The 20942-nt window shown below is 43.0% G+C and overlaps 1 protein-coding gene across 1 annotated transcript in view; it reads left to right on the top strand.

The window, feature by feature from the left end:
* LOC143773624 (uncharacterized) overlaps positions 1-20942 on the top strand; it is a 259564-nt gene that overhangs the window by 53708 nt on the left and 184914 nt on the right. Inside the window, exons 4-5 of the mRNA XM_077261024.1 lie at positions 8383-8493; positions 16115-16304. Of these exons, the coding sequence (XP_077117139.1) occupies positions 8383-8493; positions 16115-16304 (301 nt within the window). The remainder of the gene's footprint in view (positions 1-8382; positions 8494-16114; positions 16305-20942) is intronic.

Raw genomic sequence — 20942 nt, 5'->3', positions numbered from 1 at the left:
TTAAAAAAATGTGATGTAATTTCCTTGTTCAACTTCTTCAGCCAGATACCCTCATTAATATTATATAAAGACACCCACACGCACATAAACTCACACACAATTAAATAAACAGACACACACAAAGTCACGAGCCTATGTAGGAGCATTGATTCCGAAAAATACTGCTCTCGTCAAAATTAAGTTTTATGCTTAATAGTTTAATTTTATTTGCAACAAGTGATTTGTAGCGACAAGCAAAAATGTTTCGGCCAATTTAGTGGCCTTGGTCACATAGTCGCACTGTGCAGGGAACATATGCTATTGTGTCCACTAGTGATGCATAAGAAGTATGGCCAACATAGCATATGTTCCCTGCACAGCTAATTGAAATAATTACACAGACTCCTTTATTGAATCTTAATTTACCATACTGCATTGCCTAATCCGCGAATCCCTGGATCTCCTGTAACAAAAACCAATAATAAACCAACATAAATACTCCCTGTCTGACGTAGTCCATTTACCGAGTGTCCAACGACGATCTCATGTGTAGAACAGTCACATCGCGAGGTGTGACCGCTCTACCTGGCCTCCGGTGATACACTGACAGGAGCTAATCGCTCTTGCTGTGTATCACTAAGAGTTCACTGGAGTTCGTGCTCTCACTTATGAGATTTCGGGACAAGATCTCATTGCCGAAATCTCAATCTGAGTATGCCTCACCCCCGGCGGTCATTTTCTCGGAGGCCACTGCATTGCAGAAATGGATGTGCGGGGCCTCCGGGCTTTCACAAAATGCCAGTGCAGCCGCCGCATTACAGAGCACTGCCAAGCCTGCCGCAACAGCCTGGGAAGGGAGTGTGATCATCACCCTGCAGCGTCAGACCGCCGCAGAAACGCCCCACTCCTGGTATAAGATGCACCCCCATTTCCCCCAAATATTTTTTTGCAAAAAAATGCGTCTTTTAGTCTGAAAAATATGGTAACTATAAGATGGGACCAGGATGGTGACATTACTATCAGATGGGACCAGGAAAGGGACATTACGCATCTTCCAGTCTGTGTTATTTTTGTGCATGTTTGAGTATTATAGTGTGACTATTTCTTCTGCTTGCCTAAGTCCTATTTTGACCTACAGTCTCTCCCTTGTCTACCTCCATCTCCCGCCCGTATTTGTATTATGTTTAGTTTGATTGTCTTATTATTCAGTAAAAGTTATTTATTTATTTTATTATTTGGTGGTCTTTTTGCTACTTTCTCTTTTTCTTCTGTCTTGGATATATTGTCTGGAGTACTCCACCTTAGTAATTGTATGATCATTACATACTGGGAGAGATTGATTTTAACCCCTTCATGACCCAGCCTATTTTGGCCTTAATGACCTTGCCGTTTTTTGCAATTCTGACCAGTGTCCCTTTATGAGGTAATAACTCGGGAACGCTTCAACGGATCCTAGCGATTCTGAGATTGTTTTTTCGTGACATATTGGGCTTCATGATAGTGGTAAATTTAGGTCGATAATTTCTGCGTTTATTTGTGAAAAAAATGGAAATTTGGCGAAAATTTTGAAAATTTTGCAATTTTCACATTTCGAATTTTTATTCTGTTAAACCAGAGAGGTATGTGACACAAAATAGTTAATAAATAACATTTCCCACATGTCTACTTTACATCAGCACAATTTTGGAAACAACATTTTTTTTTGCTAGGAAGTTATAAGGGTTAAAATTTGACCAGTGATTTCTCATTTTTACAACAAAATTTACAAAACCATTTTTTTAGGGACCACCTCACATTTGAAGTCAATTTGAGGGTTCTATATGGCTGAAAATACCCAAAAGTGACACCATTCTAAAAACTGCACCCCTCAAGGTGCTCAAAACCACATTCAAGAAGTTTATTAACCCTTCAGGTGTTTCACAGCAGCAGAAGCAACATGGAAGGAAAAAATGAACATTTAACTTTTTAGTCACAAAAATGATCTTTTAGCAACAATTTTTTTTATTTTCCCAAGGGTAAAAGGAGAAACTGGACCACGAAAGTTGTTGTCCTATTTGTTCTGAGTACGCTGATACCTCATATGTGGGGGTAAACCACTGTTTGGGCGCACGGCAGAACTCGGAAGGGAAGGAGCGCCATTTGACTTTTTGAATGAAAAATTGGCTCCAATCTTTAGCAGACACCATGTCGCGTTTGGAGAGCCCCCGTGTGCCTAAACATTGGAGCTCCCCCACAAGTGACCCCATTTTGGAAACTAGACGCCCCAAGGAACTTATCTAGATGCATAGTGAGCACTTTAAACCCCCAGGTGCTTCACAAATTGATCCGTAAAAATGAAAAAGTACTTTTTTTTCACAAAAAAATTATTTTAGCCTCAATTTTTTAATTTTCACATGGGCAACAGGATAAAATGGATCCTAAAATGTGTTGGGCAATTTCTCCTGAGTACACTGATACCTCACATGTGGGGGTAAACCACTGTTTGGGCACATGGTAAGTCTCGGAAGGGAAGGAGCGCCATTTGACTTTTTGAATGAAAAATTATCTCCATCGTTAGCGGACACCATGTCGCGTTTGGAGAGCCCCTGTGTGCCTAAACATTGGAGCTTCCCAACAATTGACCCCATTTTGGAAAGGAGAGCCCCCAAGGAACTTATCTAGATGCATAGTGAGCACTTTAAACCCTCAGGTGCTTCACAAATTGATCCGTAAAAATGAAAAAGTACTTTTTTTTCACAAAAAAATTCTTTTAGCCTCAATTTTTTAATTTTCACATGGGCGACAGGATAAAATGGATCCTAAAATTTGTTGGGCAATTTCTCCTGAGTACGCCGATACCTCATATGTGGGGGTAAACCACTGTTTGGGCGCATGGCAAGGCTCGGAAGGGAAGGCGCGCCATTTGACTTTTTGAATGGAAAATTAGCTCCAATCGTTAGCGGACACCATGTCGCGTTTGGAGAGCCCCTGTGTGCCTAAACTTTGGAGCTCCCCCACAAGTGACCCCATTTTGGAAACTAGACCCCCCAATGAACTTATCTAGATGCATAGTGAGCACTTTAAACCAACAAGTGCTTCACAGAAGTTTATAACGCAGAGCCGTGAAAATAAAAAATAATTTTTCTTTCCTCAAAAATGATTTTTAGCCCAGAATTTTTTATTTTCTTAAGGGTAACAGGAGAAATTGGACCCCAAATGTTGTTGTCCAGTTTGTCCTGAGTACGATGATACCCCACATGTGGGGGTAAACCACTGTTTGGGTGCACGGCAGGGCTTGGAAGGGAAGGCACGCCATTTGGCTTTTTGAATGGAAAATTAGCTCCAATCATTAGCGGACACCATGTCGCGTTTGGAGAGCCCCTGTGTGCCTAAACATTGGAGCTTCCCCATAAGTGACCCCATTTTGGAAACTAGACCTCCCAAGGAACTAATCTAGATGTGTGGTGAGCACTTTGAACCCCCAAGTGCTTCACAGAAGTTTATAACGCAGAGCCATGAAAATAAAAAATAATTTTTCTTTTCTCAAAAAATTTTTTTTAGCCCTGAATTTTTTATTTTCCCAAGGGTAACAGGGGAAATTTGACCCCAATAGTTGTTGTCCAGTTTCTCCTGAGTACGCTGATACCCCATATGTGGGGGTAAACCACTGTTTGGGCACACGTCGGGGTTCGGAAGGGAAGTAGTGACGTTTTGAAATGCAGACTTTGATGGAATGCTCTGCGGGCGTCACGTTACGTTTGCAGAGCCCCTGATGTGCCTAAACAGTAGAAACCCCCCACAAGTGACCCCATTTTGGAAACTAGACCCCCAAAGGAACTTATCTAGATGTGTGGTGAGCACTTTGAACCCCTAAGTGCTTCACAGAAGTTTATAACGCAGAGCCGTGAAAATAATAAATACGTTTTCTTTTCTCAAAAAAAAAAATTTTAGCCCTGATTTTTTTATTTTCCCAAGGGTAACAGGAGAAATTTGACCCCAAGAGTTGATGTCCAGTTTCTCCTGAGTACGGTGATACCCCATATGTGGGGGTAAACCACTGTTTGGGCACATGCCGGAGCTTGGAAGTGAAGTAGTGACGTTTTGAAATGCAGACTTTGATGGAATGCTCTGCGGGCATCACGTTGCGTTTGCAGAGCCCCTGATGTGCCTAAACAGTAGAAACCCCCCACAAGTGACCCCATTTTGGAAACTAAACCCCCAAGGGAACTTATCTAGATGTGTGGTGAGCACTTTGAACCCCCAAGTGCTTCACAGAAGTTTATAACGCAGAGCCGTGAAAATAAAAAATCATTTTTCTTTCCTCAAAAATAATTTTTTAGCCTGCAATTTTTTATTTTCCCAAGGTTTACAGGAGAAATTGGACCCCAAAAGTTGTTGATCAGTTTCTCCTGAGTACGCTGGTACCCCATATGTGGGGGTAAACCACTGTTTGGGCACACGTCGGGGCTCGGAAGGGAGAGAGCACCATTTTACTTTTTCAACGCAAGATTGGCTGGAATCAATGGTGGCGCCGTGTCGCGTTTGGAGACCCCCTGATGTGCCTAAAAAGTGGAAACCCCTCAATTCTAACTCCAACACTAACCCCAACACACCCCTAACTCTAATCCCAACCCTAACCACAACCCTAACCCCAACACACCCCTAACCCTAGTCTTACCCCTAATTCCAACCCTAACCCTAAGGCTATGTGCTCACGTTGCGGATTTGTGTGGATTTTTCCGCAGTTTTTGAAAAATCTGCAGGTAAAACGCACTGCGCTTTACCTGCGGATTTACCGCGGATTTCCAGTGTTTTTTGTGTGGATTTCACTTGCGGATTCCTATTATGGAGCAGGTGTAAAACGCTGCGGAATTGCACAAAGAATTGACATGCTGCGGAAAATACAACGCAGCGTTTCCACGCTGTATTTTCCGCACCATGGGCACAGCGGATTTGGTTTTCCATAGGTTTACGTGGTACTGTAAACGTGATGGAAAACTGATACGAATCCGCAGCGACCAATCCGCTGCGGATCCGCAGCCAAATCCGCACCGTGTGCACATAGCCTAATTCTAACCCTAATTCCAACCCTAGCCCTAAGTGCAACCCTAGCCCTAAGTGGAACCCTAGCCCTAAGTGCAACCCAAGCCCTAAGTGCAACCCTAGCCCTAAGTGCAACCTTAGCCCTAAGTGCAACCCTAGCCCTAAGTGCATCCCTAGCCCTAAGTGCAACCCTAGCCCTAAGTGCATCCCTAGCCCTAAGTGCAACCCTAAGTGCAACCCTAGCCCTAAGTGCAACCCTAGCCCTAAGTGAAACCCTAGCCCTAAGTGCAACCCTAACCTTAAGTGCAACCCTAAGTGCAACCCTAAGTGCAACCCTAGCCCTAAGTGCAACCCTAAGTGCAACCCTAAGTGCAACCCTAGCCCTAAGTGCAACCCTAAGTGCAACCCTAGCCCTAAGTGCAACCCTAGCCCTAAGTGCAACCCTAGCCCTAAGTGCAACCCTAACCCTAAGTGCAACCTTAAGTGCAACCCTAAGTGCAACCCTAAGTGCAACCCTAGCCCTAAGTGCAACCATAAGTGCAACCCTAAGTGCAACCCTAGCCCTAAGTGCAACCCTAAGTGCAACCCTAAGTGCAACCCTACCCCTAACCCTACCCCTAACCGTACCCCTAACCCTATCCCTAATGGAAAAACAAAAATAATTATATTTTCTGTATTTTATTATTGTCCCTACCTATGGGGGTGATAAAGGGGGGGATTTATTTACTATTTTTTTATTTTGATCGCTGTGATAGAACTTATCACAGCGACCAAAATGTGCAGGAACGAATCTGCCGGCTGGCAGATTCGGCGGGCGCACTGCGCATGCGCCCGCCATTTTCCAAGATGGCGGCGCCCATGAAGAAGACGGCCGGACACCGGGAGGGACATCGGAGCTAGGTAAGTATGGGGGGGTGGGACCGGAACACGGGGGGGGATCGGAGGACCTGGGGAGCGGACAGGAGGACCGGGGGAGCCGACAGGAGGGAGGAGGGGAGCGGAACGGAGATCGGGGCAAAAAGGACGACTGGGGAGGCGATCGGTGGGGTGGGGTGGGGGCAGATCGGGGTCTCCAGCCATGGCAGATGCTATTGCAGCATCGGCCATGGCTGGATTGTAATATTTCACCATTTTCATAGGTGAAATATTACAAATCGCTCTGATTGGCAGTTTCACTTTCAACAGCCAATCAGAGCGATCGTAGCCACGGGGGGGTGAAACCACCCCCCCCTGGGCTGAAGTACCACTCCCCCTGTCTCTGCAGATCGGGTAAAATGGGAGTTAACCCTTTCACCTGATCTGCAGGGACGCGATCATTCTGTGACACAGCATATGCGTCACAGGTCGGATTGGCACCGACTTTCATGACGCATACGCTATGTCACAGGTCGGGAAGGGGTTAATATGCTCCCAGCCTAAATACATAAATTGTGCTTTTTGATTATTGTTTTTCCATGGGACAGAAATGTAGGGAGGAGGAAAGGGACAGGGAGGAATAAACTAAATGGGAACAAGGACCAGGAGATAAAGACACACGTACTACAGCAATCCACAGAGCACTACTACATCAACTCTACTCCAACCACTTAGCTTTTGCAAAGAGCACAGGAAGACAAATCTTTCACTGGCAGGGACAAGAAGGTCTTGGTTTTAAAGAAATTATAGTCATTACGACCATATCAAAAGAATCTGAAATGGAGCTGCTTGTTTCTGACCAGCATAGCAAGGGTCGTTAACCTCGTCAGCACCAGGGGAAACTAAATCCATTTAATATGGGGCACAAATGACACCATCTCTAAAGAAGACCTGTGATTCATTACCAGACCTGACCAGTCTAACTCTAGGGGGATATGACACCCTCATGACACTATATGAGTCCAGTGAGTAGTCCTACTAATGATTAAAAGTTATTTCTGCATGAACAATCATACAGAGGAGACTGGCAATCATTGAGAACCACACACTGGACTCATATGGCTGCAAACACCATGAATTTAAATGGATAAAATGTAAGTTTTACTAAATATTTCTCACAAAAATGTACAACTATCTGACCCTGCGCTATAACATCCTGCCTGCAGATCAGATACCATTATTTCAACACGACAGGTTCCCTTTAACTAAAGGTAATGTTACACAAAACGATTTACCAACGATCACGACCAGCGATACGACCTGGCCGTGATCGTTGGTAAGTCGTTGTGTGGTCGTTGGGGAGCTGTGCTCTGCTTTTACTTTCCGGCCGGCAGTCAGTCAGTGCGGGAAGCAGACGGCTAGGGACCTGATGGACACCGGAATGTGAGTATGTACGGTTTGTTTTTTTTTTACATTTACGATGGTAACCAGGGTAAACATCGGGTTACTAAGCGCGGCCCTGTGCTTAGTAACCCGATGTTTACCCTGGTTACAAGCGAAAGCATCGCTGGATCGGTGTCACACATACCGATCCAGCGATGACAGCGGGAGATCCAGCGACGAAATAAAGTTCCAAACGATCTGCTACGACGTACGATTCTCAGCAGGGTCCCTGATCGCTGCTGCGTGTCAGACACAGCGATATCGTATGGATATCGCTGGAACATCACGGATCGTGCCGTCGTAGCGACAAAAGTGCCACTGTGAGACGGTACCCTAAGGGCTCATTTCCACATGCGAGGCACACGTCCGTATCTCGCATGTGGAAACCAAGCTCTGGCGCCGGCACTTTGGAGCGGAGCTGTGCAGCTCCATGTGTTCCTATGCGGCCGCACGCTCCGCTCTGGAGTGCCGGCGCCACAGCTTGGTTTCCACATGCGAGATACGGACGTGTGCCTCTCATGTGGAAATGAGCCCTAAGACAAAATGTTGGATCAGATAATAAAAGACCACTCACCTTCAGTAGACAGCAGAAGTAAAAACATTTCCTGGTTTCAGACCAAGTAATAATGATGATACAAACCCTGTACCATTTTCTTACTGAAAGGAACATTTTTTTGATTTCTCTGCTTTGTCTGGAAAATGTTCTGCCTGCTTGATTTAAAAAAATTGCAAATTAATATAATTGTATTGGCATGTCTATTCTTCTCATATGGCTGCAGAACATGAGTTGCCTGTTTGTTTAAACTTGTGCAACCCCTCCATTATCTTCACTGTTTTGGATTCTTTCCTGTCAGTCACTACAATTCCAAAGATAACTTCAAACAACATACATCAAGTTTTGATGAGCAAATGAAAGAGAAGTCACTATGCCTGAAATATATTTTGCTCAACTCTTTGATTCAATATCTTGCTCTAAATTCACCCGTGTTCTCTGAGTCCTGGCAACAGATTCAGCTTCTCATTAATATTGATCTACTTTAATAGTGGGACTTTCCAGTGAAAAATTTTTTGTTAAATCTTTAGAATTCTTCAGTTGGACTTATCTCTCAATGAATTGACTGAATTGAAGGCTACCAGTTTTCATCACTTTCACAACCTCCTGGAACTCAATGCATCCTGTAATGTCCTCCACAGGTGTGAACTTATTCTATATTACATGATTGCTCTGTACATAAAATTTATCTTTGCAGTCTTATGTAATAAAATGTTTAACATATTTTCATGCACGAGGAAAGTAACATTATGCAAATATTTCGTGGCAAGAAGAATTCTCTACCTATGTCACATAAATGTACTCAAGAAAAAACAATCAAATTATGTGCACACTTCCAAATTAATATAATGCCCAAAGAGAAAATGGAAGCAGATGCCACTTCACTAAAATATAGTACATCTTCATTGGAAATTATTTTTTTATAAAATCGTAACATGGAATTTTTATCATGAAGGAAAAGTGACAAAAAGCGCCACCCTAATCCAGAAAGCATACAAGATTTAAAAATAGGTATAACAATCCAATGAGACAAACTATATTCAGGATTTGCACAAATGCACACAAACATAATAAAAGCCCTTCAGTGGGTATTAAAGGGAACCTGTCACCACGTTTTTGGAAGATGGGATAAAAATAGCGTTAAATAGGGGCAGAGGTGGGCATTACATTAGTGTGTTTGTTATGCGTTTATTACCCACCTAAGTTGCCGAAATACCTTTGCAAAGTCTCCGTTTTCGCCTGTCAATCAGGCTGGTCTGGTCAAAAGGGCGTCTTGTCTTCCCCCAGATTTTGCGTAGTTTTCCGTTGGTGGCGTAGTGGTGTGCGCATGCCCAAGGTCCCGAATCCTCTGCCAGGGGATTTAAAAAAGCGCGCTGTTCGTGATTTCATTGGTGATCGGTGGGCGCGGCCATCTTCCTTTGGCCGCGCGTGCGCAGAAGCGGCGCTCTGCTGGCCGCGGCTTCAGGAAAATGGCTGCGGGATGCCGCGCGTGCGCAGATGGATATCGCGGCGGCCATTTTCCTGAAGCCGCGGCCAGCAGAGCGCCGCTTCTGCGCACGCGCGGCCAAAGGAAGATGGCCGCGCCCACCGATCACCAAGGAAATAACGAACAGCGCGCTCTTTTAAATCCCCTGGCAGTGGATTCGGGACCTTGGGCATGCGCACACCACTACGCCACCAACGGAAAACTACGCAAAATCTGGGGGAAGACAACGCCCTTTTGACCAGACCAGCCTGATTGACAGGCGAAAACGGAGACTTTGCAAAGGTATTTCGGCAACTTAGGTGGGTAATAAACGCATAACAAACACACTAATGTAACGCCCACCTCTGCCCCTATTTAACGCTATTTTTATCCCATCTTCCAAAAACGTGGTGACAGGTTCCCTTTAAGTGTCATGTGCAAAGTAAAGAAATATAATGCAACCTTTATGAATTTTAAAGTGCCAGTACAAAAAGGATCATATAAAGAATCACAGTATACGACTAAGGAGGCGTGTAAAACAGACATGTGATCTAGTCAGTGATGCATAATACTGACCGGCCAATGATAATGATGGATTAGGGGGGAGTGGCCGATCACATGAATGACATGTGATCAGATCAATGACGCACCCAGCCTGGTCTACGGTGCATGCATTGTGGTCCATGATCACATGTCTGTTTTACATGACCCTTTGCATTGGGTCATGTAACGTGCATTGGGGGCGGTGGGGACGCTATAGCAAGCAGATCTACATATATGTAAGTACACTCTCTATACTAAAAGCAGTGGAGAAGATCGTCAATAATGATACAGAGGGACAGTTTGTTGAGTATACTTGGGGCACAGAGGAGTACTAGGGGTTTTATGACATTTTTTTTTCAAGGGATTGCTAGCCACATTTTTGGACAGACATCCGTTGATGGCCAAAGATAGGTGCATTGCTGACTTGGGAGACATATCAGATGTTCAATGGGAGTCGGTCTTGCAATACGTCCCTAAAATTTCGATAAGTGAGTCTGGGAGGGTGTCGCAGTTTTTCATCATACATAGGGTATATAGGACTCCTGTGTGGATGAAAAAGGCTGGTGTGACAATGGATTCCAGGTGCCCAAGGTGTACGATGGATGAGGCCGATATGCTAAGTATGCTATGGTCCTGTCCCCGATTGCAGGCATTCTGGATAGTGGTCTAGAATTTGATAGAGAGAGTGATGGAAATAAATATTACTCAAGACCCATTGACGTATATTTTAGGGCATGTAGACGGGGTGGTGACGGACGAATGGGTCAAACTGGTGATAGCCTAATGCTATATGTTGCAAGGAAGACTATTAAATAACATTGGTTGGATGAAGATCCTCCTACTACAACCCCTGGCAAAAATTATGGAATAACCGGCCTTGGAGGATGTTCATTCAGTTGTTTAATTTTGTAGAAAAAAAGCCGATCACAGACATGGCACAAAACTAAAGTCATTTCAAATGGCAACTTTCTAGCTTTAAGAAACACTAAAAGAAATCAAGAACAAAAAATGTGGTAGTCAGTAATGGTTACTTTTTTTAACCCAGCATAGGGGAAAAATTATGGAATCACTCAATTCTGACGAAAAAATTATGGAATCACCCTGTAAATCTTCATACCCAAAAATAACACCTGCATCAAATTAGAGCTGCTTGTTAGTCTGCATCTAAAAAGGAGTGATCACACCTTGGAGAGCTGTTGCACCAAGTGGCCTGACATGAATCATGGCTCCAACACGAGAGATGTCAATTGAAACAAAGGAGAGGATTATCAATCTCTTAAAAGAGGGTAAATCATCACGCAATGTTGCAAAAGATGTTGGTTGTTCACAGTCAGCTGTGTCTAAAATCTGGACCAAATACAAACAACATGAGAAGATTGTTAAAGGCAAACATGCTGGTAGACCAAGGAAGACATCAAACAGTCAAGACCAGAAACATAAAGCAATATATCTCCAAAACAGGAAATGCACAACAAAACAAATGAGGTAACGAATGGGTGGAAACTGGAGTCAACATCTGTGACCGAACTGTAAGAAACCGCCTAAAGGAAATGGGATTTACATACAGAAAAGCTAAACGAAATCCATCATTAACACCTAAACATAAAAAAACAAGGTTACAATGGGCTAAGGAAAAGCAGTTGTGGACTGTGGATGACTGGATGAAAGTCATAATCAGTGATGAATCGCGAATCTGCATTGGGCAAGGTGATGATGCTGGAACTTTTGTTTGGTGCCGTTCCAATGAGAGTTATAAAGATGACTGCCTAAAGAGAACATGCAAATTTCCACAGTCATTGATGATATGGGGCTGCATGTCAGGTAAAGGCACTAGGGAGATGGCTGTCATTACATCTTCAATAAATGCACAAGTTTATGTTGATATTTTGGACACTTTTCTTATCCCATCAATTGAAAGGATGTTTGGGGATGATGAAATCATTTTTCAAGATGATAATGCTTCCTGCCATAGTTCAAGAACTGTGAAAACATTCCTTGAAAAAAGACATAAGGTCAATGTCATGGCCTGCAAATAGTCCGGATCTTAATCCAATTGAAATTTTTTGGTGGAAGTTGAAGAAAATGGTCCATGACAAGGCTCCAACCTGCAAAGCTGATCTAGCAAAAGCAATCAGAGAAAGTAGGAGCCAGATTGATGAAGAGTATTGTTTGACACTCAGTAAGTCCATGCCTCAGAGACCGCAAGCTGTTATAAAAGCCAGAGGTGGTGCAACAAAATACTAGTGATGTTTTGGAGTGTTTTTTGTTTGTTTGTTTTTCATGATTCCATAATTTTTTCCTCAGAATTGAGTGATTCCATAATATTTCCCCTATGCTTGGTTAAAAAAAAGTAACCATTACTGGATACCACATTTTTGTTCTTGATTAATTTTAGTACTTCTTAAAGCCAGAAAGTTGCCATTTGAAATGACTTTAGTTTTGTGCCATGTCTGTGATCTGCTTTTTTTCTACAAAATTAAACAACTGAATGAACATCCTCCAAGGCCGGTGATTCCATAATTTTTGCCAGGGGTTGTAGAAAGGAATTTGAGAACAGAGTCAATTTTGTGATACTTATGGAGCGGAGGGTGTATATGAAGAGAGGCAAAATGAGTCTCTATGAGGATATATGGGTGGTTGCTTGGACTTTCCTGGTTAGCCTCTCTGGAACTCATCAAAGACAGGATATTAGGGTTATAGAAATGTGTGCGGCATTGTATTATATGGACAAGGATCGTGTAAGCGTGACGAGGGGGGGGGGTTAGGGGAGGGTTTTATTAGTTTCTAAGGGGGGATTTTCTTGTATTACTTAAAATGTAAGAAAAGTAATATTGTTGATATATTTATACATGCCTATGAATGTATTGTTATCCTTCTTATATTCTTCAATAAAAATTATTTGATTTAAAAAAAAGTCTCTCCTGTTTACACCTATTAAGGAAGTTTAACTTTTAGTATTTCATTACTTCAGGATTTATGTCTGGACTTTTTATGTAGCACAAATTGTTCAATGCAGCTTGTATTTCACGACATCTCCCTGCATTTTTGCTCAGTAGCCTCTATGTTACTATCTGATTTCTCTATTTATTTGTTTTAATTATGCTAAATAAAATAACATTTTTAAGGGTATATACTCTATGGGTTGTTTGTTAACCCTTCTTTGCATCTAGATAGTCTACCATTACTGTCTAATTTACTTGGCATCTGGACTTATACCTATTTTGTATCTTGTATAGTGTGTTGAGCGATACCGTCCGATACTTGAAAGTATCGGTATCGGATAGTATCGGCCGATACCCGAAAAGTATCGGATATCGCCGATACCAATACCCGATACCAATACAAGTCAATGGGACACCAAGTATCGGAAGGTATCCTGATGGTTCCCAGGGTCTGAAGGAGAGGAAACTCCCCTTCAGGCCCTGGGATCCATATTAATGTGTAAAATAAAGAATAAAAATAAAAAATATTGATATACTTACCCTCTGACGCGCCCTGGTTGTAACCGCCAGCCTCCGTTCATAAGAATGAGCGCTTGAAAGTCCTTAGATGACGTCGCGGCCTGTGATTGGTCGCGGAGCGGTCACGTGACCGCAACGCGACCAATCACAAGCCGTGATGTCATCTAAGGTCTTTCAGGCGCTTGAAAGTCCTTAGATGACGTCGCGGCCTGTGATTGGTCGCGGAGCGGTCACGTGACCGCAACGCGACCAATCACAAGCCGTGATGTCATCTAAGGTCTTTCAGGCGCTTGAAAGTCCTTAGATGACGTCGCGGCCTGTGATTGGTCGCGGAGCGGTCACGTGACCGCAACGCGACCAATCACAAGCCGTGATGTCATCTAAGGTCTTTCAGGCGCTTGAAAGTCCTTAGATGACGTCGCGGCCTGTGATTGGTCGCGGAGCGGTCACGTGACCGCTCCGCGACCAATCACAGGCTGCGACGTCATCTAAGGACTTTCAAGCGCTCATTCTTATGAGCGGAAGCTGCCGGTTACTTCGGTAAGGTACAGGCTGCGCCGGAGAGGTGAGTATATCAATATTTTTTATTTTTATTCTTTATTTTACACATTAATATCTATCCCGATACCGATTCCCGATATCACAAAAGTATCGGATCTCGGTATCGGAATTCCGATACCGCAAATATCGGCCGATACCCGATACTTGCGGTATCGGAATGCTCAACATGCTTTCTGGACTGGGGTGGCATTTTTTATCACTTTTCCTTCATGATAAAAAATCCTTATTACTAATTTTCAATAAAGATTTACTAGATTTTAGTAAAGTTGCATCTACTTCCATTTTCTCTTTGTGCATTTTATGACATATATATTGCATGGTTTTCATATATAATTAGCAGACGTAATGTTCTAAAAAAATCATGAAAACCATTTCAACCTATCCAGAAAAGCTAATGCAAATGTTTATGAGAAATAAAAATGTCAGTACAATGGCCTATAGTTATATTTAAAGTTATGGTTTCTTAACCTTTAAGACTAAGAAAGACTCTTTGTAAATATATGTTTTCTATGCTTACTTATACATTTAAATATGATATTTATACATTTCAATCTGACCTCTCCCTTTTAATGGTGTATAGTGAGAGGCTTTAAAGGATAACTCCAGCACATCGATCATCTTCCCCACTAATGTATACATTTTATACACTCAAATTTGTCAAATATGTTTTATGATTTTGAATGTATGCCAGTACTACTGGCTAACATGGTACAAAGATCTTTCCTGTATTTGAATGAATGGTCATTTTATAGCACCATGATAACATGCAAAAAATGTATGAAATATTATAAAAATAATAGCAGATTTTATATAGAAAATACCTTTTCAAACACTACATATGATAAAGACATCACAATTTTCTGTCTGTTGAACTATAAACCATGTATAGAGATGGGCGAACCCTAACTGTAGTTCGGGGTCTGTATCGGACACGTAGTGTCCATGCACGGACCCCAACATGGACCTCTCAGAAGTCTGTTTCTGTGGGGTCTCCTCTATTCTTGATAATCAGCCTAGGTAAAGCTGCCAGCTGTGGGCTGCAGCCCTCAGCTGCCAGCTTTATTGTTGCTGGTTATAAAATATAGAGGGGTCCCCACTTCATTTTTTTAAATTATTTAAGTAAATAATTAAGAAAAAATGGTGTGAGGTCCCCCTCCTTTTTTGATAGCCAGCCAAACTAAAGTAGACAGCTGGGAGCTGGTATTCTCAGGCTGGGAAGGGGCCATGGATATTGGTAATCCCACAGCCTAAAAATAGCAGCCTGCAGCCGCCCCAAAAAAGGTGCGTCCATTAGATGCACCAGTTATGGCACTTGACCCAGCTATTCCCACTTGCCCTGATGCTTTGGCCTGTGGGATAATAGCTTTGGGGTTGATGTCAGCTTTGTAATGTCAGTTGACGTCAAGCCCAGGGGTTAGTAATGGAGACACGTCTATAAGACACCCACATTGCTAATCCCATAATCAAAAGTAAGGGTACTGTCACACAGTGCCATTTTCATCGCTACGACGGCACGATTCGTGACGTTGCAGCGTCGTATAAGTATCGCTCCAGCGTCGTATACTGCGGTCTCACGTTGCAATACACGGCGCTGGAGCGATAATTTCATGACGTATTTGCGATGTAGAAGCCGTTGGTTACTGTGCGCACATCGTATACAACCTGTGTCACACAATGCAATCATGCCGCCACAGCGGGACACTAGACGACGAAAGAAAGTTTCAAACGATCTGCTACGACGTACGATTCTCAGCGGGGATCCGGATCGCAGTAGCGTGTCAGACACAGCGATATCGTAAATGCATCGCTGGAACGTCACGAATCGTGCCGTCGTAGCGATCAAAATTGCACTGTGTGACGGTACCCTAAGACACACACAGAAAAGTCCTTTAATTGAAATAAACACTCCCTTACACTATTTTACCCACTGATTAATGTAAAAATCAAAAATCAAAGCTATACTCACATTTCTGCTAATAATCCATATTGCTGATATCCCATGACAATGCCCAACTCTGCTACATCTGGTTGCATTGCTGAGCGGTTACATCAGTAATGTTACCGCTCAGCAAGAGAATGAGAACGCAGCTGCGTGTGACCGGCAGTAACCTTAATGACGTCTCTGCCAGTCACACGCAGCCATGACCAGAGTGCGTTATGTAGCTTTTAAACACTTAAATAAGTAATGTCCATGCATTGTCTATCTAATTACCTGTGTTTTATATTTTGTAGTCTTTCTGGGATTACCATGCTACCTAATCTACTTGCTCTGGATATAAGTTATAATGCAATTGCAGAAATGCAACCATTTAACGCCTGTACCAATCTTGCACATCTGAATGCATCTCACAACAAAATTAAAAGTATTAAGGAGCTACCATCACTTGCAAACCTCACCCAGTTGCACTTAAATTCAAATAAGGTAATATAGAAGTCTCAATAAAAAATGTATCATGTATAAATAGTTAAATACATGTGTATGGTACTGTGCAAAAGTTTTAGGCAGGTGTGGAAAAAATGCTGCAAAGTAAGTGCTACAAAATATAGGTGTGTTAATAGTTTATTTTTATCAATTAAAATTCAAAGTCAATGAACAAAAGAGAAATCTAAATCAATTCAATATTTGGTGTGACATATTCTTCTAAGTACACTTGCACACAATTTTTGAAGGAACTCGGCAGGGAGGTTGTTTCAGACATCCCAGAGAACTATCCCCAGATCTTCTGTTATTGTAAGCTTGAACATATCTTTTTATCTCTCAGTGTTGAGATCAGGACTCTGAGAGGGCCATATCATCACAGCCAGGACTCCTCGCTCCTCCTTACGATGACGATATGTTTTAGTGACATTGACTGTATGTTTCATGTCATTGTACTGTTGCAGAATAAATTTGGTTCCAGTCAGACACCTTCCTGATGGTATTGAATGATAGATGAGTACGGTAACTGCCTATATTTCTCAGCATTGAGGACACCTTTAGGCTATGTGCACACGTTGCGGATTTTGCTGCGGATCTGCAGGGAGCGGCGCGGGCACGGTGAGAGGTGAGGAGTGTTTTTTTTTTAACTATAACAGTGAGTACTGGACTATGGGGCCATTCTTGGGGGGAGGGGGCTGTGCTGTATACTACATGTCTGTGCTATATACTACATGGCTGTTCTATATACTACATGGGCCATGTTATATACTACGTGGACTGTTATATGCTACGTGGGCTGTGCTATATACCACATGGCTGTTCTATATACTACGTGGGCTGTGTTATATAATATGTGGCTGTGCTATATACTATAGGGGCTGTTATATGCTACGTGGGCCGTGTTATATACTATGTGGGCCGTGTTATATACTACGTGGGCCATGTTATATACTATGTGGCTGTGCTATATACTATATGGGCTGTTATATGCTATGTGGTTTGTGCTATATTCTACATGGCTGTTCTATATACTATGTGGGCCGTGTTATATACTATGTGGCTGTGCTATATACTATATGGGCTGTTATATGCTACGTGGGCTGTGCTATATACTACATGGCTGTTCTATATACTACGTGGGCTGTGTTATATAATATCTGGCTGTTCTATATACTATATGGGCTGTTATATGCTACGTGGGCTGTGCTATATACTACGTGGCGGAATATGTTGTATACTAAGCGCTGCGGAATATGTTGGCGCTATATAAATAAAAATTATTATTATTATTATTGTTATATGCTACGTGGGCTGTTATATACTACATGGCTGTGTTATATGCTACGTGGCTGTATTATATACTACATGGGCTGTGTTATATACTACATGGCTGTGTTATATGCGTTCATGAATCGTGGTATGTGTTAAAGGGGAGGCCCACTGAGACTCTTTCGCCCGGGCCCTCAAAAACCTGGATCCGGCCCTGAATATATCTATAGATCGATATAGCCATATTTATCCATCTATAGATATATCCATAGTTATATCTATAGATATATCTATACATATATCCATAGTTATCCATGTATAGATATATAGATTTATCTATGGATATATCCATAGATATATCCATAGATATATAATAGCAAGGCCTATGTTTCTTACTGAACGTTTAATTAAAAAAAAAAAAAACACAGAAAAAAATGGCGTGGGCTCCCGCGCAATTTTCTGCGCCAGAGGGGGAAAGCCGACGGCCAGGGGCCAATATTTGTAGCCTGGGAAGGGGGTAATACCCATGGCCCCCTCCCAGGCTATGAATATCAGCCTGCAGCTGTCTGCATAGCCTTTATGGCTACTAAAATAGGGGACCCCCCAAAAAATGATGTGGGGTCGCACTATATTTTATAGCCAGAAAGGCTACGCAGACAGCTGCGGGCTGATATTCATAGCCTAGAGAGGGGCTATGGATATTGGCCCTCCCGGCTACAAATACCAGCCCCCAGCCGCCCCAGAAATGGCGCATCCGTTAGATGCGCCAATTCCGGCACTTAGCCCCTCTCTTCCCACTCCCGTGTAGCGGTGGGATATGGGGTAATAAGGGGTTAATGTCACCTTGCTATTGTAAGGTGACATTAAGCCGGGTTAATAATGGAGAGGCGTCAATAAGACGCCTATATATTATTAATCCTAGAGTAGTGAAAGAGTTAAAAAAATAAAGACACAGCCAGAAAAAAGTATTTTAATATTCTTAATTTAACCATACTTACCATACTCTATTGCCTGTAAAAAATTATAAATAATAAACCGTATACTCCCTGTCTGACGCAGTCCAATTAATAACGAATGTCCCACGACGATCTCCCCTATAGAACAGTGACATCGGGTGATGTCACTGCGCTATAGGGCCTTCAGTGACACACTGACAGGAGACAATAGCTCCTGCAGTGCATCACTGAAGAAGTTACCTGAGTTCATGGTCTTACTTTATGGCATCGCTGCGTGAGAACTGTCTCACATAGCAGTGCCACAAGTGAGACTAGGGACTATTTTTTACAGTGGCGGAGGAATACAGTGTGGAAGGATACATTCCGTCATTGTATTCCTGGAGCCCCTGATGAGCGGTCACATCAGCTGATGCTGCTGCTCTCCACGGGAGATTGTCGTGGGACATTCGTTTTAATTGGATTTCTGCGGATCAGTGAGTGTATTGTTTGTTTATTATTTTAATATTTTTTACAGGTGACACTGGCTTCAGGGATCAAAGTGACAAGTGATTGTGAGTATGTACTCTATGTTGTATGTACTGTATGTCTATATGTTGTATGTATGTAGTATGTATGTAGTATGTTGTATGTATGTTGTATATATGTAGTATTTTGTATGTAGTATGTTGCATGTATGTAGTATGCTGCATGTATGTAGCATGTTGCATGTATGTAGTATGTTGCATGTTGTATGTATGTTGCATGTATGTAGCATGTTGTATGTATGTAGTATGTTGTATGTAGTATGTATGTTGCATGTATGTAGTATGTTGCATGCATGTAGTATGTTGCATGTATGTAGTATGCTGCATGTATGTAGTATGTTGCATATTGTATGTATGTTGCATGTATGTAGTATGTTGTATGTATGTTTCATATATGTAGTATGTTGCATGTATGTAGTATGTTGCATGTTGTGTGTATGTTGCATGTTGTATGTATGTTGCATGTATGTAGTATGTTGCATGTATGTAGTATGTTCCATGTTGTATGTATGTTGCATGTATGTTGCATGTATGTAGTATGTTGCATGTTGTATGTATGTTGCATGTTGTATGTAGTATGTTGCATGTATGTAGTATGCATGTTGTATGTGTGTTGTATGTAATATGTTGTATGTATGTTGTTTGTTTGTGTTTTTTTATACATTCAACACATTAGCCAGATGATGGGACTACTACTGTCCCATCATTGGCTAATGTGTCAATCACTGTCACTGTAGCAGGCATAGCTGGATGGGACTTGTAGTTCCATTGGACGATGCCTGCACACACACACACACACACACACACACATGCGCACACACACACAGTGCCACACACCCGGACAGCCACCAGACTCCCGAACAGGCCGCAGACAACCCAGACAGCCCACAGACCACCCAGACAGGCCGCAGACCTCCCGGACGGGCCGTAGACCACCCAGACAGGCCGCAGACCACCCGGACAGGCTGCAGACTACCCGAACAGCCCACAGACCTCACGGTCAGGCCACCGACCTCCCGACCAGGCTGCAGACCACCTGGACAGGCTGCAGACCACCCGGACAGCCAACAGACCACCCGGACAGCCCGCAGACCCGGCACGGAGAGCCTGCAGACACCCGGACAGCCCGCAGACCACCGGGACAGCCCGTAGACCACCCGGACAGCCCACAGACCCAGCACAGAGAGCCTGCAGACCCCCGGACCTCAGGCAGACCACGCGGACAGCCCGCAGACCCGGCACAGAGAGCTCGCAGACCCCGTACACACACGCACACAGTCACCGCCCACACTCCGCCCACACTCTTCCCCCCTCCCGAACTGCAGCGTTTCCTCCTCAGCTAAACCGCAGATCTTTTTTACATCTGCGGTTTTGCTGCAGAAGTGCCCAACTCAATGCAAGTCAATGGGTGCAAAAACGCTGCAGTTCTGCACAAAGAATTGACATGCTGCAGAAAAAACAACGTTGTGTTTCCGCGTGTTTTTTTCTGCAGCATGTGCACAGTGAATTTGGTTTTCCATAGGTTAACATGGTACTGTAGACCGCATGGAAAACTGCTGCAGATCTGTAGTGTCAAAAACGCTGCGGATCCGCGGTAAAAAAACGCAACGTGTGAACATGGCCTTAATCCTGACTAAATCAGCAACTCCATTTGACGAAATGCAGCCCTAAGCATGCAAGGAACCTTACCCATGACTCACTGTTGCCTGCAAACACTCATTATTGTACCACACTCCAGCACTTTTATTTATTATTATTTATTTATTATGCTTTGCTTATATAGCACTATCATATTCCGCAGTGCTTTACAGACATTATCATTACTTTAGGCGAACAAACTGCCTTCTGTTAATTATTTCACATTTTGACTCAGTCTAGAACACAAGCTGCCA

Source organism: Ranitomeya variabilis, chromosome 5 (genome assembly GCF_051348905.1).
Source record: "Ranitomeya variabilis isolate aRanVar5 chromosome 5, aRanVar5.hap1, whole genome shotgun sequence".
In the NCBI taxonomy this organism is placed as follows: Eukaryota; Metazoa; Chordata; class Amphibia; order Anura; family Dendrobatidae; genus Ranitomeya; species Ranitomeya variabilis.
This window is presented reverse-complemented; position numbering and strand designations above follow the sequence as displayed.